Genomic DNA, 26,956 nt, shown 5'->3' on the forward strand with positions numbered 1-26,956 from the left:
TGAACATTAGACTGGTGGAAATCTGTCCTTTGGTCTGATGATTCCAAATTAGATTTTTGGTTCCAACTGCCGGGTCTTTGTGAGACGCAGAGTAAGTGAACGGATGATCTCCGCATGTGTGGTTCCCACCGTGAAGCATGGAGGAGGTGGTGTGATGGTGCTTTGCTGGTGACACTGTCCGTGATTTATTTAGAATTCAAGGCACACTTAACCAGCATGGCTACCACCGCATTCTGCAGCGATACACCATCCCATCTGGTTTGCGCTTAGTGGGACAATCATTCGTTTTTCAACAGGACAATGACCCAAAACCCACCTCCGGGCTGTGTAAGGGCTATTTGATCAAGGAGAGTGATGGAGTGCTGCATCAGATGACCTGGCCTCCATAATCACCCGACCTCAACCCAATTGAGATGGTTTGGGATGAGTTGGACCGCAGAGTGAAGGAAAAGCAGCCAACAAGTGCTCAGCATATTTGGGAACTCCTTCAAGACTGTTGGAAAAGCATTCCTCATGAAACTGGTTAAGACTCTGTGCAAAGCTGTCATCAAGGCAAAAGGTGGATACTTTGAAGAATCTCAAATACACACTTTTTTTGGTTACTACATGATTTCATGCGTGTTGTTTTGAAGTCTTCACTATTATTCTACAATGTAGAAAATAGTAAAAATAAAGAAACCCTTGAATGAGTAGGTGTGTCCAAACTTTTGACTGGTACTGTACAACAAAGAAAGGAATCTGGATATAAAACAAAGAACAAATCAAATCAAATTTTATTTGTCACATACACATGGTTAGCAGATGTTAATGCGAGTGTAGCGAAATGCTTGTGCTTCTAGTTCCGACAATGCAGTAATAACCAAGTAATCTAACATAACAATTCCACAACTACTACCTTATACACACAAGTGAAAAGGGATAAAGAATATGTACATAAAGATATACGAATGAGTGATGGTACAGAACAGCATAGGCAAGATGCAGTAGATGGTATAGAGTACAGTATATACATATGAGATGAGTAATGTAGGGTATATAAACATAAAGTGGCTAGTGATACATGCATTACATAAAGATGGCAAGATGCAGTAGATGATATAGAGTACAGTATATACATATACATATGAGATGAGTAATGTAGGGTATGTAAACATTATATTAAGTGGCATTGTTTAAAGTGGCTAGTGATACATTTTTACATAATTTCCATCAATTCCCATTATTAAAGTGGCTGGAGTTGAGTCAGTATGTTGGCAGCGGCCACTAAATATTAGTGGTGGCTGTTTAGCATTCTGATGGCCTTGAGATAGAAGCTGTTTTTCAGTCTCTCGGTCCCTGCTTTGATGCACCTGTACTGACCTCGCCTTCTGGATGATAGCGGGGTGAACAGGCAGTGGCTCGGGTGGTTGTTGTCCTTGATGATCTTTATGACCTTCCTGTGACATCGGGTGGTGTAGGTGTCCTGGAGGGCAGGTAGTTTGCCCCCGGTGATGCGTTGTGCAGACCTCACTACCATCTGGAGAGCCTTACGGTTGTGGGCGGAGCAGTTGCCGTACCAGGCGGTGATACAGCCCGACAGGATGCTCTCGATTGTGCATCTGTAGAAGTTTGTGAGTGCTTTTGAACAATCAGTGTATGAACGAACGAATGTCCTTAACTTGTGTCACAGTACTTGCCTTTCTGTTGAGCTGTGTCTCTGTGTGACAGTTTAACATTTAAGAGATGCTGCATCCATAAATACAAGTATGGGTTAGGTAAAACCATCTGATCTTCAGGTTGAGGTGATCAGTAGTGTAGTGATCTCAGGCTGTGAAGTAGTGTAGAATGAAGTTGCCCATAGACACTCATCTATGGTCAATTTGGCAAATGGTTGTGGTTTGCCTTTAGGGTATATTAATATCAGTGAGTCTTAATATTCCACCTCTGTCTGTTGCTTCTTCTGATCTGCCTTTTGGGGTTCTGAAGTTCCATCTTCTGAGGCTCTGCTTTCTGCTAGTCCTCTACCTGTGGCTCTGCTTGACCACCACAGTGGAGGGACCTGGGCCTCTGGCAGGGTGGGGGCAATAGGGGTAGCCATCTCCACCCTCACTGCTATGACTGGAGAGAGTGAGAGCGAGAAAAAGAGGACACAAACACTGTGAGCAATTAATATAAGTGACAGGCATTCAATAATAATCTGTATCTCCCCACTCTTCCAAGTTATCAACCTCATCTTGTATGGACTGTAACTGAAAGGGTATGCGTCTACTCACTCTCCTGCTCCTCAGGCTCAGCCTTAATCTGCTGTATTAGAGTTGTGGGGTCTAACTGTTCTGGTGTTCCAGCCTCTGGTTCAGACCGTTGGCTCGGCTAGCTTGGGGGGGGGGGGGGGGGCGGTTCTTGGAGAGAAGGTTTGCCAGTTTCTTCTTAACCATCCCTTTCTCTGGAACGGGAAAAGAGAGAGGGTTATGACAGATGAATAAGTATTGAGTTGCATCGTTGAATCTAAAAGCGGGTTATCTGGTTTAGATAGTATCTGTGGTGCGGGAGGGTTTTGGGAGAACTTACTATTTTTCCCCGTAGGCTTGTGTTTCTTGCGACTTGCAACAGGATCTACGAAAAGGAGAACACAAACACATGCCAATCAAACGACACGCAAAGCGTGCATCAATATAACAGCAAATAGTGTGGACTGTGTGCGCGCGTGCCTGTGCGTGTCTCTCCACACATCCCTCCGAGTCCTCAGTTATTACCTGGTCCAATGGGTGGCTGGAGCTGGTATCCTGTGACCTCACACCAGCCCACAGGGTTGATATCTGGAAGTCCACCCACTGGTCAAAGTCTGGCTCCCAACCATCAAGGTCAAGGTGCAGCAGCAGCCGGCTCACACAGCGCCTCACGGTGGCCACGCACACCAGCCGAGGCTCCATCAGGTCCACTGCCTCCAACTTAATGTTCTGAGCGAAGCCGTGACTCGAGCTGTCCTGTAAGACACACACATACACACCATAGATGCAGAATTAGAATAGTGTTTCCCAAACCTCTCTTTGAGTATGAATAGCATCTCATAAGTCTATATACTGTAAGCTGGGCACCTGTATGATACTTGGTAGATAAAAATGTGTTGAAGAGCCATACTGGTGCAGCTATGGTTCCCTTCTCCTCCAGGTATTTGGCCCAGTTGAAGATTTTCCATTCATGGCCTGGTGGAGAAGATGAATATCCCACTTGTGTAAGCGATATGACATAGCATAGGGAACCACTGACTTCATTCTTATCATAGATTCACCGAGCAGGTGGCGTTTGCCCAGAAAAGTAAACCAGAGCAACAAGAAATAGGAAGAGAGCGAGAAAGTAGGGGAGAAAGAGAGTAGGATATTACCAGGGGGTGGTGTGAGCTGTATGTTGTGCTTTTAGCAGTATCCCTTGGGTAGTATCACATAGAAGATAGTGTGGTAGCAGAATCAGTCAGACCCAACACCTATGCCATCAATGCCCCCCATGAGGTAGCCATCCAACAGCACCTGAGACAGAAAGAGACCTGTTTCATCAGGTTGAATCACTAGTCTGCTAGCTAGAAGTAGCCATTATAGCGAACTCCTGTTATCTCCTGTTACCTTGTGTATAGTGGCCACACGGATGTTGCCCAGGTTTAGAGGGTTGATGGCCTCCAGTTTCATCCCCACCTCAAAGAAGCCTCCATGTACACAGTCCTGGGCTATGGGTGGGGGGTCATAGTTAAGCATAGCAGTGCTATTAAAGGTTCACAGTCATGAAACAAGCAGTTGTGGCATGCAGAGACACCTTACGGAATGTTGGGTGGTCAATGTTTGGGGAAAAAAGTTAATCATCAATGTTCAACTTTATTTTAAAAAACAGTGTACCGTTTGGTTTAATCACGTACCAGTTGGTCTGATGACATGGCCCAATTTGCTGGACCAGACCACTGGGTGCAGTAGGGGACTCCACATATGACACCAGAAGTCAGAGAGGGGCTCCCCATGGGCCTCCTGCTCCCCATCATCATAGACAAGTTTGAGGTGGCCCCCGGTTACAGTGTCCACCACCACCAGTCGCGTCCAGGCTCACCAGAGTCCGGTCCACCACATGCATTCCAGTACGGAACAGACCCTTCATACACTCTGCCAGCTGTATGTGTGTGAGAGTGAGTGAGTGAGTGAGAAGGAAAGGTCATTAGAGAAAAAAGGGGCAGCGGTAATTTGGTTGGTTTTATCACAGAGAAAAGGCAGTATGTTTGTCACAAGTGTTACTTTCATATACAAATCCACAGGCAGAGTTCCAGCCGGTTCATCAGGTACTCCTTCCAGTCTGGGATGCTCTAGTGCAAAGCTAGAAAGGGGACACAACTGTCATGACGCTAGCCCTTTCAGTGAATTGGCTAGCAGAGATGTGAACAACCCCCCTCTCCTGTTAGGGGGGGGGGGGGGCAGTTTTACAACTTAACCCCCACGTCATAAATTCCGTAAAGAGACTCTCCCTGGCCATGCAGTATGGAGAGAGTTTCACACTAAGACAAAGGGATACTCTCGCGCAATTCTACTCCATCCCAGAATTTGAGAACGATTTTAAAGGGTCTAATTCTGATGTCAACCTACAGGCCAGGAAACATGGGATCTTGCTCTACACGTGAAATGGTATGAACTCTGAACTATTGATCAACCAAGAAGAAGTGAGTCCTAGATGACAGCCTAACAGACTGCAGCTGGAAAGGTAGCAAATCTAATATGAGAACACTGACCGACATGGACCAATCTCCAGAGTGAGATAGACCACACAATACAACCCAGAAGATTCCACAAAGGACAGGGCAAACCAGAGCCTCACGTAAATACAATACATTGCTTTTCCAAATGAGCGACCGTTTGTGGCATACAGTAGGGAGAACAAGTATTTGATAACCTGCCAAATCGGCAGGTTTTCCTACTTACAAAGCATGTAGAGGTCTGTAATTTTTATCATAGGTACACTTCAACTGTGAGAGACGGAATCTAATACAAAAATCCAGAAAATCACATTGTATGATTTTTAAGTGTGTATGGATGATTCATAGTTTACGCTTGAAATGAGACTCGCGTAAGGGTAAAGAATAATTCATTGATAGACTAATTGATCAGATTAAAATATCTATAGAGTTATATTTGGAAAACTATAACTTTGTAATCTGAAGATTTTCCGTGGTGCCCCGACTTCCCAGTTAATTAAATGTACATGATTAGTTTAATCACGTAATAATAATTACAGAGAATTGATTTGATAAAATAACAGTCTTCACCATTAATGACACAACACTGCTTAAAGCCCCCGTGATACTGCAGTCAGATACTGCTTAAAAAAGCTTGCTCTTCCACACATTTTTATTTATAGAGTACTATATATATATATATATATATATATATATATATATATATATATATATCAGCAAAAAAGAAACGTCCCTTTTTCAGGACCCTGTCTTTCACAGATCTTCATTGCAAAGGTTTTAAACACCGTTTCCCATGCTTGTTCAATGAACCATAAACAATTAATGAACATGCACCTGTGGAACGGTTGTTAAGACACTAACAGCTTACAGACGGTAGGCAATTAAGGCCAGAGTTATGAAAACTAAGGACACTAAAGAGGCCTTTCTACTGACTCTGAAAAACACCAAAAGAAAGATGCCCAGGGTCCCTGCTCATCTGCGTGAATGTGCCTTATGCATGCTGCAAGGAGGCATGAGGACTGCAGATGTGGCCAGGGAAATAAATGTCAATGTCCGTACTGTGCGACGCCTAAGACGGCGCTACAGGGAGGACAGCTGATCGTCATCGCAGTGGCAGACCACGTGTAACAACACCTGCACAGGATCGGTACATCCGAACATCACACCTGCAAGACAGGTACAGGATGACAACTGCCCGAGTTACACCAGGAATTCACAATCCCTCCATCAGTGCTCAGATTGTTCGCAATAGGCTGAGAGAGACTGGACTGAGGGCTTGTAGGCCTGTTGTAAGGCAGGTCCTCACCAGACATCACCAGCAACAACGTCGCCAAACTCACCATCGCTGGACCAGACAGGACTGGCAAAAAGTGCTCTTCACTGACGAGTCGCGGTTTTGTCTCACCAGGGGTGATGGTCGGATTTGTGTTTATCATCGAAGGAATGAGCGTTACACCAAGGCCTGTACTCTGGAGTGGGATTGATTTGGAGGTGGAGGGTCCGTCATGGTCTGGGGCAGTGTGTCACAGCATCATCGGACACATCTGGGACATGTTGGATCGGAGGTTGAGGACTGGGGCCATTCCCCGTATAAATGTCCGGGAACTTGCAGGTGCCTTGGTAGAAGAGTGGGGTAACATCGCACAGCAAGATCTGGCAAATCTGGTGCAGTCCATGAGGAGGAGATGCACTGCAGTACTTAATGCAGCTGCGGGCCACACCAGATAGACTGTTACTTTTGATTTTGACCCCCCCTTTTTTCAGGGACACATTATTCAATTTGTTAGTCACATGTCTGTGGAACTTGTTCAGTTTATGTCTCAGTTGTTGAATCTTGCTATGTTCATACAAATATTTACACATGTTAAGTTTGCTTAAAATAAACGCAGTTGACAGTGAGAGGATATTTCTATTTTTGCTGAGATATATATATATATATATATATAGTTGAAGTCGTAAGTTTATATACGCTTATGTTGGAGTCATTAAAACTAATTTTTCAACCACTCCACAAATTTCTTGTTAACCAACTATAGTTTTGGCAAGTTGGTTAGGACATCTACTTTGTGCATGACAAGTAATTTTCCCAACTATTGTTTACAGACAGATTATTTCACTGTATCACAATTCCAGTGGGTCAGACGTTTACATACACTAAGTTGACTGTGCCTTTAAACAGCTTGGAAAATTCCCGAAAATGATGTCATGGCTTTAGAAGCTTCTGATAGGCTAATTGACATAATTTGAGTCAATTGGAGGTGTACCTGTGGATGTACACTGCTCAAAAAAATAAAGGGAACACTTAAACAACACAATGTAACTCCAAGTTAATCACACTTCTGTGAAATCAAACTGTCCACTTAGGAAGCAACACGGATTGACAATAAATTCCACATGCTGTTGTGCAAATGGAATAGACAAAAGGTGGAAATTATAGGCAATTAGCAAGACACCCCCAATAAAGGAGTGGTTCTGCAGGTGGTGACCACAGACCACTTCTCAGTTCCTATGCTTCCTGGCTGATGTTTTGGTCACTTTTGAATGCTGGCGGTGCTTTCACTCTAGTGGTAGCATGAGACGAAGTCTACAACCCACACAAGTGGCTCAGGTAGTGCAGCTCATCCAGGATGGCACATCAATGCAAGCTGTGGCAAGAAGGTTTGCTGTGTCTGTCAGCGTAGTGTCCAGAGCATGGAGGCGCTACCAGGAGACAGGCCAGTACATCAGGAGAAGTGGAGGAGGCCGTAGGAGGGCAACAACCCAGCAGCAGGACCGCTACCTCCGCCTTTGTGCAAGGAGGAGCACTGCCAGAGCTCTGCAAAATGACCTCCAGCAGGCCACAAATGTGCTTGTGTCAGCATATGGTCTCACAAGGGGTCTTGAGGATCTCATCTCGGTACCTAATGGCAGTCAGGCTACCTCTGGCAAGCACATGGAGGCATGGAGCCACTTGTGTGGGTTGTAGACTCCGTCTCATGCTACCACTAGAGTGAAAGCACCGCCAGCATTCAAAAGTGACCAAAACATCAGCCAGGAAGCATAGGAACTGAGAAGTGGTCTGTGGTCACGTGGACAGTTTGATTTCTGTAGCCCCGTGTGGCTCAGTTGGTAGAGCATGGCGCTTGCAACGCCAGGGTTGTGGGTTCGATTCCCATGGGGGGCCAGTACAAAAAAAAAGTATGGATGTATGTACTTGTAAGTCGCTCTGGATAAGAGCGTCTGCTAAATGACTTAAATGTAATGTAAATGTAAGTGTGATTGACTTGGAGTTACATTGTGTTTAAGTGTTCCCTTTATTTTTTTGAGCAGTGTATTTCAACGCCTACCTTCAAACTCAGTGCCTCTTTGCTTGACATCATGGGAAAATCAAAAGAAATCAGCCAAGACCTCAGAAAAAAAATAGTAGACCTCCACAAGTCTGGTTCATCCTTGGGAGCAATTTCAAAAGCCTGAAGGTACCACGTTCATCTGTACAAACAATAGTACGCAAGTATAAACACCATGGGACCACGCAGCCGTCATACCGCTCAGGAAGGAGACGCGTTCTGTCTCCTAGAGATGAACGTACTTTGGTACGAGAAGTGCAAATCAATCCCAGAACAGCAGCAAAGGACCTTGTGAAGATGCTGGAGGAAACAGGTAAAAAAGTATCTATATCCACAGTAAAACGAGTCCTATATCGACATAACCTGAAAGGCCGCTTTGCAAGGAAGAAGCCACTGCTCCAAATACGCCATAAACAGACTACGGTTTGCAACTGCACTTGGGGACAAAGATCGTACTTTTTGGAGAAATGTCCTCTGGTCTGATGAAACTAAAATAGAACTGTTTGGCCATAATGACCATCGTTATGTTTGGAGGAAAAAGGGGGAGGCTTGCAAGCCAAAGAACACCATCCCAACCGTGAAGCACGGGGGTGGCAGCATCATGTTGTGGGGGTGCTTTGCTGCAGGAGGGACTGGTGCACTTCACAAAATGGATGGCATCATGAGGGAGGAAAAGTATGTGGATATATTGAAGCAACATCTCAAGACATCAGTCAGGAAGTTAAAGCTTGGTCGCAAATGGGTCTTCCAAATGGACAATGACCCCAAGCATACTTCCAAAGTTGTGGCAAAATGGCTTTAGGACAACAAAGTCAAGGCATTGGAGTGGCCATAACAAAGCCCTGACCTCAATCCTATAGAAAATTTGTGGGCAGAACTGAAAAAGCGAGTGCGAGCAAGGAGGCTTACAAACCTGACTCAGTTACACCAGCTCTGTCAGGAGGAATGGGCCAAAATTCACCCAACTTATTGTGGGAAGCTTGTGGAAGGCTACCCAAAACATTTGACCCAAGTTAAACAATTTAAAGGCAATACACTCAATTAGTATTTGGTAGCATGTAAAGAATTAAAAGCTGAAATAAAATCTATCATTCTCTTTACTATTATTCTGACGTTTCATATGACAGGACATTTTTACTAGGATTAAATGTCAGGAATTGTGAAAAACTGAGATTAAATGTATTTGGCTAAGGTGTATGTAATCTTCTGACTTCAACTGTGTGTGTGATATATATATACACACACATACACTTGTTTGTTTTTACTGACATTTCACCTGAAATGTTAATACCTATAATGCTCTTTATTGTGGAGGTCACTCACCCTATGGTGGCACCTGCAGCTTGCCGGTCATGGCACACCATCCGATGGGGTACATGTCTCCAGAGCCCAGGCTGCTGTCCTCCACAAAGCCCCATTACCGAGCTTTGTAGCCTGGAAAACAGAGGGAGAGAGAGCTAGACCACAGAGAGGTAAACTGTAACATACAGTACTTGACATTAAACATCATGTTGAGGTCTCAGTATGATTCCTAAAATGGAACATTGCTCCCTGTGTAATGCACTCAAAAGTTGTACACTGTATATGGAAAGGGGGCCATTTCAGATCAGTCAGTTTCAGTGTATTTGGCTGATGCTGGCAATCTATTAAACCTTACTAGCCAGGATGGCACTGGTATTCAGGACCTCCACCTTTAACCCCACTGTGATGTCATCCCACTGGGCACATAGTTGCACCTGCAGGGTTGGGATCAGGGTGGGAAATGTACTTTTTGGTCCACCAGCCACTGTGACAGGTAGATCAAAAATACTAGCCACTCAGATTTTTTTAACCAGACAAAATGTTGTTTCTGCCATAATTGCATTTTTTTTTTTAAATAAATAAATTAATGGCTGAGCATGCTTTGTAATGTTTCTAAAACAATAAATGGATTACTAGTATGAAGTAATGTGGTATATTGCTGAATTTAATTTAATTTTTGTGACCTGCATCTTTTCAACAATGTATGTTCTAATAAATAATTTAGATACATGATGCAATAGTAAAAACAGATCAACAGTTCTACAACTAGATCAATAATCAGCAAAGTGCCTGCCCTGCCACAAAATGCTGAGTGATACGGCTTATTTATTATTATAGTTCAGGCAGCGCCGTAACCAGGGTCTTAGTGCGGTCTGGAGATAATTGAATACGTATAAAGAGGGATCTGTTAGCAGAAAAAAATATTACCAAAAAGTAAACAAATTAGTTTGCTTTACAGAACACATGATTTTGCAATTTTACAGCAATGGCATAAGTCATTTTGATTTATGATTTATGCAATGTTAATATGATATCTGAGTGTGACTAAAATAATTTACCTATCTACATTTGTTTTACTGACATGAGCAAATTGGGTGACTGTTAGTGTCATATTACAAGATGAAAACTACTGATGCACAACTAAGTTACGAAATTTGACCTTTTGTATTCTACTATTCTAACTCAACAGTAAGGCGAGACCCCGACGGAGTTCCAAAATTATACATAGAAAAAAATGACGGATGTCCGGACCTCGTTGTCCTCATACGTAGTTCCGGCCCGGAGTTCAAGTCACGGATCCGCCCCGGTACTGTTGCACATTCGGTTCACCAGCTCAGGAGGTCTACGTCACCGGCCTTCTAGGCGTCACTGAACTGGATTCATTACCACTAACCCCGGACTGTCTTGTCTCATTACGCACACCTGGTTCCCATTCCCCCTGATTAGTATGTGTGTATATGTGCCCTCTGTTCCTCATTGTCCTTGTTACCATGTCCTTTGGTCATGTGAGTACCTGTGCTATTGTATCGGCTTCCATGCAACGTGTTATTGTGCACTTGTTTTACGGGTCTCGTCCCGTGTATTCTTTAGAGATTTACACCTCGCTCTTCTGTTTGGGTGGAGAAAATAAAAAACTATGACGCATTCCTGCATCTATCTCCAATCATTATACAACATGACAGTTCAGGGCTCTACACTGACATTTTTTTTTACAAGGACTACATGATGTGCTCCTAAATAGAAATGTAGAAACACAAATAAATCTAGGAGCACAATTAAAGCAGGCAGGGTGATCCCATTTCACCTCTGTTATTTTTTATTCTCTATGGAGCCCCTGGCCCAGGCAATTCGACAATCGAAAGAAATTACACTATCTCTCAATTCTATGGGATTCTCATCTCATTATTACACCAATAATATCTTACATTGTCCAGATAAAGTATCTCAATCCCTCCAAAATGCTTTGAAGATCAAATTCAGCTCCATCTCAAGTTCTAAAATAAATCTAACCAAATCTGCCCTTCTGCCTCAAAACCCCGATAAGAACTACATCTCTATTTATGGTATCCCAAACATTCATTTATTTTATATATATATACACACACACAGTTGAAGTCAGAAGTTTACATACACCTTAGTCAAATATATTTAATCTCAGTTTTTCAATTCCTGACATTTAATCTTTGTAAAAATGTCCCCGTCTTAGGTCAGTTAGGATCACCACTTTATTTTAAGAATGTGAAATGTCAGAATAATAGTAGAGTGATTTATTTCAGCTTTTATTTATTTCATCACATTCCCAGTGGGTCAGAAGTTTACATACACTCAATTCGTATTTGGTAGCATTGCCTTTAAATTGTTTAACTTGGGTCAAACATTTCAAGTGGCCTTCCACAAGCTTCCCACAATAAGTTGGGTGAATTTTGGTCCATTCCGCCTGACAGAGCTGGTGTAACCGAGTCAGGTTTGTAGGCCTCCTTGCTTGCACATGCTTTTTTTTAGTTCTGCCCATACATTTTCTATAGGATGGAGGTCAGGGCTTTGTGATGGCCACTCCAATACCTTGACTTTGTTGTCCTAAAGGCATTTGGCCACAATTTTGGAAGTATGCATGGGCTTTAACTTCCTGACTGATGACTTGAGATGTTGCTTCAATATAGCCACAATTTTCTTACCTCATGATACCATCTATTTTGTGAAGTGCACCAGTCCCTCCTGCAGCAAAGCACTACCACAACATGATGCTGCCACCCCCATGCTTCACGGTTGGGATGGTGTTCTTCGGCTTTCAAACATCCCCCTTTTTCCTCCTAACATAACGATGGTCATTATGGCCAAACAGTTCTATTTTTGTTTCCTCAGACCAGAGGACATTTCTCCAAAAAGTACGATCTTTGTCCCCATGCGCAGTTGCAAACCTTAGTCTGGCTTTTTTATGGCGGTTTTGGAGCAGTGGCTTCTTCCTTGCTGATTGACCTTTCAGGTTATGTCGATATAGGACTCGTTTTACTGTGGATATAGATACTTTTGTACCCGTTTCCTCCAGCATCTTCACAAGGTCCTTTGCTGTTGTTCTGGGATTTATTTGCACTTTTCACACTAAAGTACGTTAATCTCTAGGAGACAGAACGTGTCTCCTTCCTGAGCGGTATGACGGCTGAGTTGTCCCATGGTGTTTATACTTGCGTACTATTGTTTGTAAAGAGGAATGTGGTACCTTCAGGCATTTGGAAATTGCTCCCAAGAATGAACCAGACTTGTGAAGGTCTACAATTTTTTTTCTGAGGTCTTGGCTGATTTTTCCAATGATGTCAAGCAAAGAAGCACTGAGTTTGAAGGTAGGCCTTGAAATACATCCACAGGTACACCTACAATTGACTCAAATGATTTCAATTAGCCTATCAGAAGCCTCTATAGCCATGACATCATTTTCTGGAATTTTCCAAGTTGCTTAAAGGCACAGTCTGACCCACTGGAATTGTGATACAGTGAATTATAAGTGAAATAAACTGTCTGTAAACAATTGTTGGAAATATTACTTGTCATGCACAAAGTAGATGTCCTAACCGACTTGCCAAAACTATAGTTTGTTAGCAAGAAATTTATGGACCCGTTGAAAAACGAGTTTTAAATGACTCCAACCTAAGTGTATGTAAACTTCTGACGTGGCCGGTAGTGTGTGTATATATACACATATATTTATATATATATACACACACACACACACACACTACCGGTCAACGTTTTAGTACACCTAATCATTCAAGGGTTTTTCTTTATTTTTTACATTTTCTACATTGTAGAAGACATTAACACCATGAAATAACACATATGAAATCATGTAGTAACCCCCAAAAAAGTGTTAAAAAAAAATAGCCACCCTTTGCCTTGATGTCAGCTTTGCACTCTAACATTCTCTCAACCAGCTTCATATATTTGGATTTGTTTAACACTTTTTTGGTTACCACATTATTCCATGTGTTAATCCATAGTTTTGATGTCTTCAGTATTATTCTACAATGTAGAAAATAGTAATAAGCAAGAAAAACCTTTGAATGAGTAGGTGTTCTAAAACTTTTGACCGTTAGTCTATATATTTCCTTCCTTAGATAAACCCATTGCCAGAAACTTTAACACAACGCTCAAATCAATTCAATCCGACCTCAGTAGATAACTAACATCTAGACTTGGCCGGTATCCAGATTTTCAAAATCGTCATGCCTTCCTTCTCTCATACCAGGATTTAGGGTATTACCGGCATAGCAAACAAGAGGCGCCATAAAAGCAAGAAAAGACAATTGGGTCTCAATTACCAGAATGCTAGCAAAATTTGCACAAACTAATAGCGAAATCACAGACGCTGTTAGATAAATGCTAACAAGCGGAAAAATAACAAATTGCTAAGACTGTCAATTCCAGCTCATAAAGTTATACAAGCATAGTTAATAGCTAACGAATCATTTACGGTGAGTATGGAAGCCATTATAAGATATCTGATTTCAGTACAAAATGTTTGCATTGCATACAAGTGTAACTTTATCACCTCATGTGCGCCGCACAACAGTGACTTGCCGATAGATAAAGAATGCTTTGGACTCACCTGCTGCTTTCTCGCGTTGTGCTATTTACAAACGAACGCGTGACACTGACTCAACTGTTCTGGGAAACTATGGTAATCTTCATAACATTAAATAATGTGACAGGTGAAATGAAGAAAGCAATCTGCGTTATCTCCTAAAGCGGGGGTGCCAAAACGTTTTCCCTTCCAGCATTTGGGAACATCCCACGCGTCTATTTATATGGGCAAACTGTTCACAGCTCTCGTTGGTAGAGAGAATTTTGCATGTTTAAAGCATATTTTTCTGCATTTCTACACATTTTGTCATGGAGTGCAAAGAAAATGTTGCAGTTCTAAAGCAAAAATGTACAAAAAAAAGTACAACAATATCTATGGGCTAAGAAACCTAAATTAAAAAAAATGTTAGCTGACATTGGCTAGTTGATCTGGACATTTCTGACGAGTTATAAATAGCTTTCTAAGGTATGCAATGACTGACGTGACAAGAGGAAAACTGATGCACTAAACAATTTTGAAATTCTACTATTACAACTTTCAAGAGTAAGTTTAAAGCCGGGCTGAGTTCCTCAATAAAAAAAACTGCGCGCCCCAGTTTGGGAACCACTGTCCTAAAGAATTGCACAAGTTGACTGCAGGTAATTCAAATGGATTTAAAAACGTCAAAAAATAAATAGTTGACGGTGTTAAACCCATCCCGTGGCTTTTTCCAAATACCCCGATATACAAGTTATGCCGCCCAAGCCTACTAAAGTCCCAGTTGCATTAACCGGCAGCATATCAATTGTCAAAATGAATATATTGCCACGGTTGAATTGATGTAGTTAAATCCTTCCTTTGTCTCCCCCTTCTTACTATTGAGAAAAAAATCCATATTGTGGTTTCAAAATGTATATTGCAAGGTAAGCGATCCCGGGTAAAATTACAAAATAGAAAGACGCAGGGGGACTATCCGTACCAAACTTTAAAATGGTATTTCCAGGCACTAGAATTTTGTCCGATCCTAAATTGGTTTAGGCATGATTATTCCACCAACTGGCTGAGGTATAGAGAGAAATACAGTGTATCCTATTGCCATGGAAGAGGTGGTCTTCACTGATATATCTGTTAAACAATGTAAACTATACTTTGGTCCCATTTCTGCTCGACAATCTCTATTTGCTGCAAAAATTTCAAACAATGTAACTGGGAATCAAAATGGCATGCCCATACAACAATATTTCACAATAATGCCTTGTGGTCTGAAGGGCGGCCTTTTGCATAACCTCAATGGTACAAATGTGGAATCCATATCCTTGCAGATATCATGGACAGTAATGGCTTGAGAACCTTCCAAGATTTGAAAGACACATACATTACCATGCAACTCCTTTTTTTATATTTACAACTTAGGTCAGCTGTGCTGGCCTATGAAGTCCCTTGCCAAACCCAAGTCACGAACCATCCAATGATGGGATTTATAAATCAATTATCTGGGCTCCCAAAAAGATTGATCTCAATAATACAGTGCATTCGGAAAGTATTCAGACCCCTTCTCTTTTTCCACATTGTGTCACGTTACAGCCTTATTCTAAAATGACTAATAAAAATTGTTCCTCATCAATCTACACACAATACTCCATAATGAGAAAGCGAACAATTATTGAATAAAAAAAAAATCAGAAATACTGTATTTACATAAGTATTTATTATTTACAGACCCTTTAATATGAGACTCAAAATTCATCCTTGATGTTCCTACAACTTGATTGGAGTACACCTGTGGTAAATTCAATTGATTGGACATGTTTTGGAAAGGCACGCCTGTCTATATAAGGTCCCAGAGTTGACAGTGCATGTGTAACCGATGTGAAATGGCTAGCTAGTTAGCGGTGGTGTGTGCTAGCAGCCTTTCAGTCGGTTACGTCACTTGCTCTGAAACCTAGAAGTAGTGATTCCCCTTGCTCTGCAAGGGCCGCGGCTTTTGTGGAGCGATGGGTAACGATGCTTCGTGGGTGACTGTTGTTGATGTGTGCAGAGGGTCCCTGGTTCCCCGGGTCGGGGCGAGGGGACGGACGTAAAGTTAAACTGTTACACATGTCAGAGCAAAAGCCAAGCCACGAGGTCGAAGGAATTGTCTGTAGAGCTCTGAGACAGGATTGTGTCGAGGCACATATCTGGGGAAGGGTACCAAAAAAACTTTTGCAGCATTGAAGGTCCCCAAGAACGCAGTGGCCTCCATCATTCTTAGATGGAAGAGTCTCGGTGGATCCAAACTTATTCATAGAGCTGGCTACCCGGCCAAGCGGAGCAATCGGGGGAGAAGGGCCTTGGTCAGGGAAGTGAACAAGAACCCAATGGTCATTCTGACAGAGCTCCAGAGTTTCTCTGTGGAGATTGGAGGACCTTGCAGAAGGACAAACATCTCTGCAGCACTCCACCAATCAGGCCTTTATGGTAGTGGCCAGACGGAAGCCACTCCTCAGTAAAAGGCACATGACAGCCCGCTTGGAGTTTGCCAAAAGGCACCGAAAGGAATCTCAGACCATGAGAAAGAAGATTATCTGGTCTGGAAGAAACCAGGCACAGCTCATCACCTGGCCAATACCATCCCTACGGTGAAGCATGGTGATGGCAGCATCATGCAGTGGGGATGTTTTTCAGCGGCAGGGACTCGGAGACTAGTCAGGATCGAGGGAAAGATGAACAGAGCAAAGTACCGAGAGATCCTTGATGAAAACCTGCTCCAGAGCCGTCAGGACCTCAGACTGGGGCAAAGGTTCACCTTCCAACAGGCCAACAACCCTAAGCACACAGCCAAGACAACACAGGAGTGGCTTCGGGACAAGTCTCTAAATATCCTTGAGTGGCCCAGCCAGAACCCGGACTTGCACCCGATCGAACATCTCTGGAGAAACCTGAAAATAGCTGTGCAGTGACGCTCCACAGCCATCCTGACAGCATGAGAGGATCTGCAGAAAAGAATGTGAGAAACTCCAAATACAGGTGTGCCACGCTTGTAGCGTCATACCCAAGAAGACTTGAGGGTGTAATCACTGCCAAAGGTCCTTCAACAAAGTACAAAGTAAAGGGTCTGAACACATGTCTATGTGTGTCACGTTCCTGACCTATTTCTGTTAGTTTGTTATATGTGTTAGTTGGTCAGGACGTGAGTTTGGGTGGGCATTCTATGTTTTCTGTTTCTGTGTTGGTTTATTGGGTTGCCTGGTATGGCTCTTAATTAGAGGCAGGTGTTTGGTGTTCCTCTAATTAAGAGTCATATTTAGGTAGGCGTTTTCACAGTGTTCGTTGTGGGTGATTGTCTTCCGTGTCTGTGTATATGTTTGCACCATACGGGACTGTTTACGGTTTGTTCGGTTTGTGTAGCCTATGTTTCCTATTCGTGCGTTCTTCTTGTTTTATGTAAGTTCGTCGTCTAGGTCTGTCTACATCGTTTGTTGTTTTGTTAGTTTAGTCAAGTTCGTGTTTTCGTTAATAAATTATGTCATTTCACTACGCTGCGCCTTGGTTCCCTCAATACTCCTCCTCTTCAGATGAAGAGGAGGAGGACTGCCGTTACAGAATCACCCACCAATCCAGAACCAAGCAGCGGAATTTCGAGCAACGGGAGAGTGTACAGGACTTGTGGAGTTGGGAGCAAGTATTTAACGGAGAAGGACCATGGGCTAAAGTTAATCACCGTCCATGGGAACAGCTGGAGGCAGTTCGGAGAGCGGAGGAAAAGAGAGAGATGAACCGGAGTTATGAGGGGATGCGTCTTGCACGGAAGCCCAAAAAGCCCGTGAGTAACACCCAAAAATTTCTTGGGGGGAGGCTAAGAGGTAGTGGGCCAAGGGCAGGTAGGAGACCTGCGCCCACTTCCCAGGCTTACCGTGGAGAGCGGGAGTACGGGCAGGCGCCGTGTTACGCAGTAGAGCGCACGGTGTCTCCTGTACGAGTGCATAGCCCAGTGCGAGTTATTCCACCTCCCCACACTGGTAGGGCTAGATTGGGCATTGAGCCAGGTGTCATGAGGCCGGCTCAACGTGTCTGGTCTCCAGTGCGTCTCCTCGGGCCGGCATACATGGCACCGGCCTTACGCATGGTTTCCCCGGTTCGCCTACATAGACCGGTGCGGGTTATTCCACCTCCCCGCACTGGTCGGGCGACCGGGAGCATTCAACCAGGTAAGGTTGGGCAGGCTCAATGCTCAAGAGAGTCAGTACGCCTGCACGGTCCGGTATTTCCGGCGCCACCTCCCCGCCCCAGCCTAGTACCTACAGTGCCTACACTACGCACTAGGCTACCAGTGCGCTTCCAGAGCCCTGTTCCTCCTCCATGCACTCTCCCTGTAGTGCGTGTATCCAGTTCGGTGCCTCCAGTTCCGGCACCACGCACTAAGCCACCTGTGCGTCTCCAGAGCCCTGTACACACTGTTTCTTCTCCCCCTACTAATCCTGATGTGCTTGCCCTCAGCCCGGTGCCACCAGTGCCGGTACCACGCACCAGGTATAGAGTAGGCTTTGAGAGTCCAGTGTGCCCTGTCCCTGCTCCCCGCACTAGCATGAAGGTGCGTGTCCTTAGCCCGGTGCCTCCAGTTCCGGCACCACGCACCAGGTCTACAGTGCGCCTTATCCGGCCAGAGCCATCCGTCTCCCCAGCGCCATCTGAGCCATCCGTCTCCCCAGCGCCATCTGAGCCATCCGTCTCCCCAGCGCCATCTGAGCCATTCGTCTCCCCAGCGCCGTCTGAGCCGCCCGTCTGCCATGAGCCTGCAAAGCCGCCCGTCTGCCATGAGCCTACAGAGCCGTCCGCCAGACAGGAGCCGCTAGAGCCGCCCGCCAGACAGGAGCCGCTAGAGCCGTCCGTCAGACAGGATCTGCCAGAGCCGCCAACCAGACAGGATCTGCCAGAGCCGCCAACCAGACAGGATCTGCCAGAGCCGCCAACCAGACAGGATCTGCCAGAGCCGCCAACCAGACAGGATCTGCCAGAGCCGCCAACCAGACAGGATCTGCCAGAGCCGCCAGCGAGCCTGAGCAGCCAGAGCCGTCAGAGAGCCATGAGCGTCGAGAGACGTCAGCCAGCCATGAGCGTCGAGAGACGTCAGCCAGCCATGAGCGTCGAGAGACGTCAGCCAGCCATGAGCGTCGAGAGCCGTCAGCCTGCCATGAGCGTCCAGATCCGTCAGTCAGCCATGAGCTGCCCTTCAGCCAGAAACGGCTATATACCCAGAACTGCCCCTCAGTCCAGAGCTGTCTCTCTGTCCGGAGCTGCCTTTCAGTCCGGAGTTGCCCCTCTATCCTGATCTCCCTCTCTATCCTGATCTACCTCTATATTCTGATCTATCCCTCTGTCTTGTGCTATCCCACTGTCTTGATCTATCCCTCTGTCCCGGTGCTGTCCCTGTCATGGATGTTACCAAGAGGATTTTGTGGGGGTAAGATATGGGTGGACATTTTTAGGGGAAGATGGAGGCTGGGATTGACTATGGTGGGGTGGGGACCTCGCCCGGAGCCTGAGCCACCACCGTGGTCAGATGCCCACCCAGACCCTCCCCTAGACTTTGTGCTGGTGCGCCCAGAGTTCGCACCTTATGGGGGGGGGTTATGTCACGTTCCTGACCTATTTCTGTTAGTTTGTTATATGTGTTAGTTGGTCAGGACGTGAGTTTGGGTGGGCATTCTATGTTTTCTGTTTCTGTGTTGGGTTATTGGGTTGCCTGGTATGGCTCTTAATTAGAGGCAGGTGTTTGGTGTTCCTCTAATTAAGAGTCATATTTAGGTAGGCGTTTTCACAGTGTTCGTTGTGGGTGATTGTCTTCCGTGTCTGTGTATATGTTTGCACCATACGGGACTGTTTACGGTTTGTTCGGTTTGTGTAGCCTATGTTTCCTATTCGTGCGTTCTTCTTGTTTTATGTAAGTTCGTCGTCTAGGTCTGTCTACATCATTTGTTGTTTTGTTAGTTTAGTCAAGTTCGTGTTTTCGTTAATAAATTATGTAATTTCACTACGCTGCGCCTTGGTTCCCTCAATACTCCTCCTCTTCAGATGAAGAGGAGGAGGACTGCCGTTACAATGTGATTATCCATTTTTTATTTTTGATATGTTTGCAAAAAGATCTTAAAACTTGTTTTTGCTTTTTCATTATGGGGTATTGTATGTAGATTTAGGGGGGGGGGGGGGGGGGGGGGGGCAATTTAATCAATTTTAGAATAAGGCTGTAACATAACAAAGGTCTGAATACTTTCCGAATGCACAGTACTTACATTCATTTTTTAAGTGGGCTACCGACAGACTAGTATTGTGAGGCAAAACAACCAACACGTACGTGTTCGTGAGAGTCTCATCTTTCCGTTGAGGGGTCTTAACAGACGTTTTCGTGTGAAGGCCGGTTTTCGGGATGTCTCGATCTAACTAACACCGTTCTAGCTCTGCCACCTTTCACCACAGATGCGGAAGGGCGACATCGGCGAATGCAGTGGATTGCTGTAGCTTAAATGGACAGATTTTGATGGGGATTTAAAAAAATAACGAATTAGATCGACTCTCGGTTAACATACTAAAGGTTTTGCTAATCAAATTTCTGTATGGTATAGCTTAAGATAAGATCAGAGGAAGACTCACAAGTCTGAACCAGCGACAGAGCCTCTCTCCTCCACTAAGCACCCCAGTCAAAGCTTCCTGTTGCTGCAACTATATAGCAAGAGGGAAAGGGGATGATAATACTGGACAAGTCTCAGAGAGGAACTAAATGTTTCACATCTTGTAACTTACATAAAATTATTGAGAGTATTTTCCTTCCTGGCTGCAATGGTGTGATGTTTTAACTAACAGTCTATGTATGTGTCTGTCAATAATGTGGCTTTTCCACAATAGAAACACAAGAGTCTTTAGGTCAAACACCTGTGTAAAAACCCAGCAATGGAAAAGCCCTCTAAGTGGTCTCACCATCCTGTCCAGTAGAGCTGGAGCTATTGTCCTGACTATTGCCCAGAGAGGCGATCATGTTCCCCATCTGGGGGTACCAGGCCGTCTAAGTCAGCACCTTGGCTTTCTTGGTGGTGGGTGTGGTGGGGGGGAGGGGGGGGGGGGGGGGGGGGGGGGGGGGTCCCTTTAGAAAATAGAACAAGGAGTGGAGAAGAGGGTGTTGCTATATAAATGGCTATACAGTATAAAGTCTATACAAATCTAGCCTCACCACCTGTACACACAGAAAGACATTTTGTACTTGGAGGCCGATCATCACCTGTGCCTTGCTTCTCTCTCTCACCTGCAGCCGTGCCAGGATAGAAGACTTCTTGCAGTTGGAAGAGTAGGCTCTGGAGCAGGAGACGCTGCAGAAACGCTTGGTCTTGGAAAAGAAGGTGTCTCCGCTCCCACTGAAACCACACATCTCATACACCGCTGTGGAGGGAAGAGGATAAGAATATGTTACAGACCGGATCGGTGGTTTGGTGAGCTGTGATGAGTAGCCTTGTCTGGACCCAGAAGACTTGCGTTAGCTCCCCGATTAGCTTGATCAGCACGCTGATCAGCTTATATTAGAGATCCACACTACATGACCCAAAGTATGTGGACACCTGCTCGTCGAACATCTCATTCCAAAATCATGGGCATTAATATGGAGTTGGTCCCCTGATTGCTGCTATAACAGCCTCCACTCTTCTGGGAAGGCTTTCCACTAGATATTGGAACATTGCTGCGGGGACTTGCTTCCATTCAGCCACAAGAGCATTAATGAGGTCGGGCACTGATGTTGGGCGATTAGGCTTGGCTCGCAGTCAGAGATCCAATTCAACCCAAAGGTGTTTGATGGGGTCAAGTTCTTCCACACCAATCTCAACAAACCATTTCTGTATGTATCTCACTTTGTGCACAGGGGCATTGTCATGCTAAAACAGGAAAAAGGCCTTCCCCAAACTGTTGCCACAAAGTTGGAAGCACAGAATCGGCTATAATGTCATTGTATGCTGTAGCGTTAAGATTTCCCTTCACTGGTACTAAGCGACATAGCCCAAACCGTGATAAACAGCCCCAGACTATTATTCTTCCTCCACCAACCTTTAAGGCTGGCACTATGCATTGGGGCAGGTAGCATTCTCCTGGCATCCGCCAAACCCAGATTTGTCCGTCGGACTGACAGATGGTGAAGTATGGTGTTCTTAAGTTTATCTGCGGCTGCTCGGTCATGGAAACCCATTTCATGAAGCACCAGACGAACAGTGCTTGTGCTGATGTTGTTTCCAGAGGCAGTTTGGAACTTGGTAGTGAGTGCTGCAACTGAGGACAGACGATTTTTACGCGCTACAGCCCTCGGTGGTCCCGTTCTGTAAGCTTGTGTGGCCTACAACGGCTGAACCGTTGTCCCAATAACAGCAGTTACAGTTAACCGGGGCAGTTCTAGCAGGGCAGAAATTTGACCGAACTGACTTGTTGGAAAAGTGACATCCTATGACTGTGCTACATTGAAATTCACTGAGCTCTTCAGTAAGGCCATTCTATTGCCAATATTTGTCTATGGTGATTGCATGGCTGTGTGCTCGATTTTATACACCTGTCAGCAAACGGCTGGGGCTGAAATAGCCGACTCCACTAATTTGAATGGGTGTCCACATACTTTCGTATATATAGTGTAAGTTGTTGCATGGTGCAAACATAGAGATCCTATTAAAGTGTTCTAATTCCTAATTATATGGTTACATGGTATTTCAGATGCTTTGATAGCATATCCATCATTTACCACCATGCATGCAGTTGCAATTCTGATTTAACCAGATACATTGTCATATTTGTTGCATTGCAACATATAGGCTATTGAAATGCAATTTTTATCAATTGTATTTTCCCAGACCCTGTCGATAATAGGCTATTCTATTCCCAAAAAATTGCAGCTGCGCTGGTATATTTTTTCGCATCACCTCTTCGCCCGCGACCACACCACACCACAACCAACAAGGGTTTGCTACCCGACATTTATGTTCACCTTATGGTAAGGGTGGCAGAAATGACGGTCGCGTACAATCATGGAAGATAAACCTTGGGACAATTTTCTCGCATCAAATGAGGCTAACGTTATATGAGTTTAGAGGAGAGCCGCTACGTGTGTCTCCCATACCGACCCCCCTCCTCCTCCGCTGGCAATTTATAAAGAACAAAAAATCAGACTAGGGAGGGGGTTGATACGCCGAAGCTGAAATCGAGAGGCGAACCCAGTTAAGGAGTATTTTTTTTACACGGGACTTCCCCAAAAGGAGGGGGAAAAGTCACAATTGTGGAATCAAAAAGAAAATTAAGGTTCAAAATACGTGAAAACGTCTCCGGTTGTGGATTCCGTATATATTTTTAATTCGAAAAAATATGGCCGAGAACGTTCTGGACTCTGGCCCGCCTTCAGCCAAGAGGCCTAAACTATCCTCTCCGGCACTTTCTGCCTCCGCCAGCGATGGAAACGGTAAATATTGTTAGATCTTTTTTTGTTAGGGGTATTGTTTTTTTTGTTTATTTTGTAGTATTTTCAATTATTGTGGTATTATTCGGAAGGAAAAGGGGCCGTGTAATTGCCCACTGTTTTTGTCGCGCTAGCTAGCGAATGTGTGTGTCGGACTTGCATAGCAGTAGGCTAGTAGTAATTTCAGTACTACGATGAACGCTGGCTAGCTAGTTACGAATACGGGGCTTGCTGCATTGGTAGTTTGCTACATTATTTGTCGTTAGCATTTAGGTAATAAATACTGTCAGTTTAAGATGTTATGCCAATACGGCAAACATTATTTTAAATTATTATCCCCGAGATTGACAAGGACGCTCTCCTTTAAGCGACACAGAACTCGCTAGCTAACGTCAGCTAGCTAACTATTTTTAAGTAACTAGCTAACGTTAGCTAGCTACTGTAGTGATCGGTGTGGCAAATGGTTTTAAAATCATTTTATACTAAATGAGGTAACTAATTCAGCTAAGTGGCAATCAATGAAACACATCGTTCAACTCGCTTACAAGTAAATTGGCTAATTCGCCTAGCCAAGTAACTTACTTTGCTAACTAGTTATTTTTTAGGTTGCTAGTGAGCTCTTTAGTCAGTTCGCTAGCGAACTTTCAAAGCGAGTTGTGACAAAGCTCTCATCGCCATTCAATGCTAACGCGTTAGTTAGCCCGTAAGCACACCAACTAAGGTTAACTGCAACACTGACGTTTTTACCTCCTCAAAGATAGTATTTAATAAAGTTAGTTAATTAACGTTAACTATATATATATAACAACCGATAACGGTAGTTAGCAAACTAATTGGTGAAGTTTCGTTCACCTGGATACTTGTTAACGTTACATGTTTCCCACTAAGCTAACTTAGTTTTATTAACGATGACTAGCTAGCTAACGATGTTAATTACATAGCTAGCTACTACTGCAACAGGCCCATGTAGCTAGCTTGCTGAATGAGTGATTATGTTCAAATTGCCATTAACTAGTTTTTCTGAAGATGTGTGGCAGAGACTGGAGGACTAATACAAAAACGTAAAACCTATACAAAAACGTAAAATTGCAGTGGTCAAACATAGAACTGGGCCACAGGATTTACCACTGTGATATGTTTAGATGGCCTTCTGCAGATGCTAAATAGCTAGCGAGTAGTAGTTTGAAATTGGACTTGAAACTGTTAGTTAATTTTGTCATTGCATTGCTAGCGAGCTACTGCCTCCCATTGCCCATATATTAGCAAACAGTACATGCTAAAGTCAGCCACTTGACAGAAAATACTTTGACGTCCCAAGGTACTTAATAACAGAAAATAATCCCGTGCCTGTACTGGCTCTTTTGATATATTTTTTCTCTCGTAGTGTTAAGAGAATGCTGTGGCTGTCCAATTTCTCCAGGGAAGGTCCTGTAGGCCTATAGCAATTCATAAATTCTTTAGTTATTTAAAAAACGTTTTTTTAAATTGTTGCAACTTGCCGGCATTCTGTACCCCAATATTCAGTGCAAATCAAAACGAGGCCTGTATTTGCAAATTGGATGGACACTACAGAAACTTACGTGACTTATGTCTTCAGGTGAGACACAATGAACTGCTTTCTGTTTGAGACCATCTCAAGGTTTCAGCAGTTGACAATGTCAGTGGGGGGGGGGCTTCTTTGTTAGAAGGCATGGAACCCCTGAATATAGTACAACAAAGAAGAAAAGCTTTTTCTTGACAATTGGTATAATTTTGTGACGCTCAGTCTTACCCCTGGGTTGTGTTCAATACTCTGGCACACCTTTGCAAAATGTTTTGAAATGGACAACTTCCTATTGCCCCTCTGTTTTTCTCAGTTTCAAGATGGTTTTCTCCCATTTGTTACCTACTGAACATGACACTGGAGGTGGACCTGTGTCCAGAGGGTCTCTATGAACCTGGCTCTCTGTGTGGTGTTAACGTAGTGTCGAGGCCCATCTGTCACTCTGTGTGTAAAGCTCTGTCTGCGCCGTGCTAAATCACACTCGCGGTCTGGCACAGACCGTCCGAGGCCAGCCACTGTGTGTGTGTGTGGGAGAGTGTCTGTTTGAGCGGCCACCTTCTTTTCAAAGCATTGGTTTTCCTCATTATACAAATGTAGTTCTCAGGCTATGCCGATTGGGCACCACCTTTGATGCGACCATGTATGACTGTTTGAATACAGTGCACTGGAATTGGTTTTGTTAATAGTCACTTATTGTTATGCCAGAAATGTACCCTGGCACACCTCTATTTCTCTCCCTTTCACTTTTTTCTCTTTCCTTATGTTCACAATCCCCCTCTTGCTCTTTTTCTCCGTACTCATGTTTTCTCCCTCCCTGCACAGATTTCGGCTCGTTGTTCGACCTGGAGCACGACCTCCCTGACGAGCTCATCAATTCCTCTGAGTTGGGCCTGGTCAACGGAGGGGACCTCAGCCAGCTGCACACCAGTCTGGGGGGAGGAGGTGGGATGGGCCTGGGCCCTGGAGGAGGGGGTGGCCAGGATGCAGTGGCCAAGCACAAGCAACTCTCCGAGCTCCTTCGATCAGGCGCTCCACATGCCTCCACACAGCAGGGCCAGGGTGTGGTGGGCAGCCCAGGCGGGGCCAGCATGGGCCACCTGGGGAACATGAAGGTATCCCCTGGGCCCCAGGGCATGGGCCAGCAGCAACACCTCTCACCCCAGCAGCAGGCCAGCATGATGCAGCAGCAGGTGGGGATGGTGGGTGCCATGAACAGGGGCATGATTGGGGCCCAGAAGGGAAACGGACAGCAGCAGCAGCAAGCCATGATGGGGGGGCCGGTGATGAACGGATCCCCCAGGATGAGCTTCTCGAACCAGGGGATGGGGGGGAGCAGTAACATGCTGGCTGAGACTCTGCAGCAGCAGGGGGCCGGGGGACAGGCTGGACTCAGAGTACAGCAACCTGGAGCACTGAACAAGGTATGTATGGACCCTTCAGACAAGAGAGCAGAGATGTTTTTAATTTACCTATTCTTTAGTTTAAGGACATTGAGATGGGCATCTTTAAGCCACCCTGACCAAGAAAGCAGCATGTGGTTATTTTTGCCCACACAATGTTAAAATTGGACAGTTTATTCACAAAAACAGGTTAAAAGAGCAGTTGTCATTATTCATATATTAAGGATGTTTTAATCAAGGTTTAAGAATGTTCAATTCAAATTATTTGGGTTTTAGAGATCTAAAGCTGTGTGTAGTTAAAGGCTCTGTCAGGGAGGAGGAAGACTAGTAGAGGGCATGCCTGGGATGTGGAGGGAGGAAGCGAAATTATGAAGTCATTCGATTAACCCCTAGCCCTCGCGAGCAACCAGACATTAATACAAATTGGGAGCCACGTGGAAGCCCTTGATTATCAGTGGTCGTCTTATTCCAACATGTCAAAATGAAATGTGGGGCAACCGTGGCATGGTGGAGTGATAATTGGTCTGCCTGTTCTGAGCCATCATTAATGATTTAATTGAACCCACTAATGTTACCTGCTGCTAATTGATTTGAAAATAAGTACGTTGTCTCTCTTTAGAAGTAGTTGATTTTAATTGGTGTCTAAACGGCGTGGCGGAGAAGTTGATTTGTGGTGA

At 44.5% G+C, this 26,956-nt stretch overlaps 1 protein-coding gene and 1 pseudogene across 4 annotated transcripts in view; one reads left to right on the top strand and one right to left on the bottom strand.

Moving 5' to 3' along the window:
- Positions 1 to 761: 761 nt before the first annotated feature.
- LOC129828505 (lethal(3)malignant brain tumor-like protein 2) lies at positions 762 to 22,861 on the bottom strand (annotated as a pseudogene).
- LOC129828981 (histone acetyltransferase p300-like) overlaps positions 22,794 to 26,956 on the top strand; it is a 48,026-nt gene continuing 43,863 nt past the window's right edge. For 3 of the 4 annotated variants that reach the window (XM_055890340.1, XM_055890341.1, XM_055890342.1), the window contains exons 1-2: positions 22,794 to 23,339; positions 25,702 to 26,300. In XM_055890340.1, the coding sequence (XP_055746315.1) occupies positions 23,246 to 23,339; positions 25,702 to 26,300 (693 nt within the window). In that variant the 5' untranslated portion in view covers positions 22,794 to 23,245. The remainder of the gene's footprint in view (positions 23,340 to 25,701; positions 26,301 to 26,956) is intronic. The other variant, XM_055890343.1, reaches the window with a different exon arrangement.

Source organism: Salvelinus fontinalis, chromosome 30 (genome assembly GCF_029448725.1).
Source record: "Salvelinus fontinalis isolate EN_2023a chromosome 30, ASM2944872v1, whole genome shotgun sequence".
Lineage (NCBI taxonomy): Eukaryota > Metazoa > Chordata > Actinopteri > Salmoniformes > Salmonidae > Salvelinus > Salvelinus fontinalis.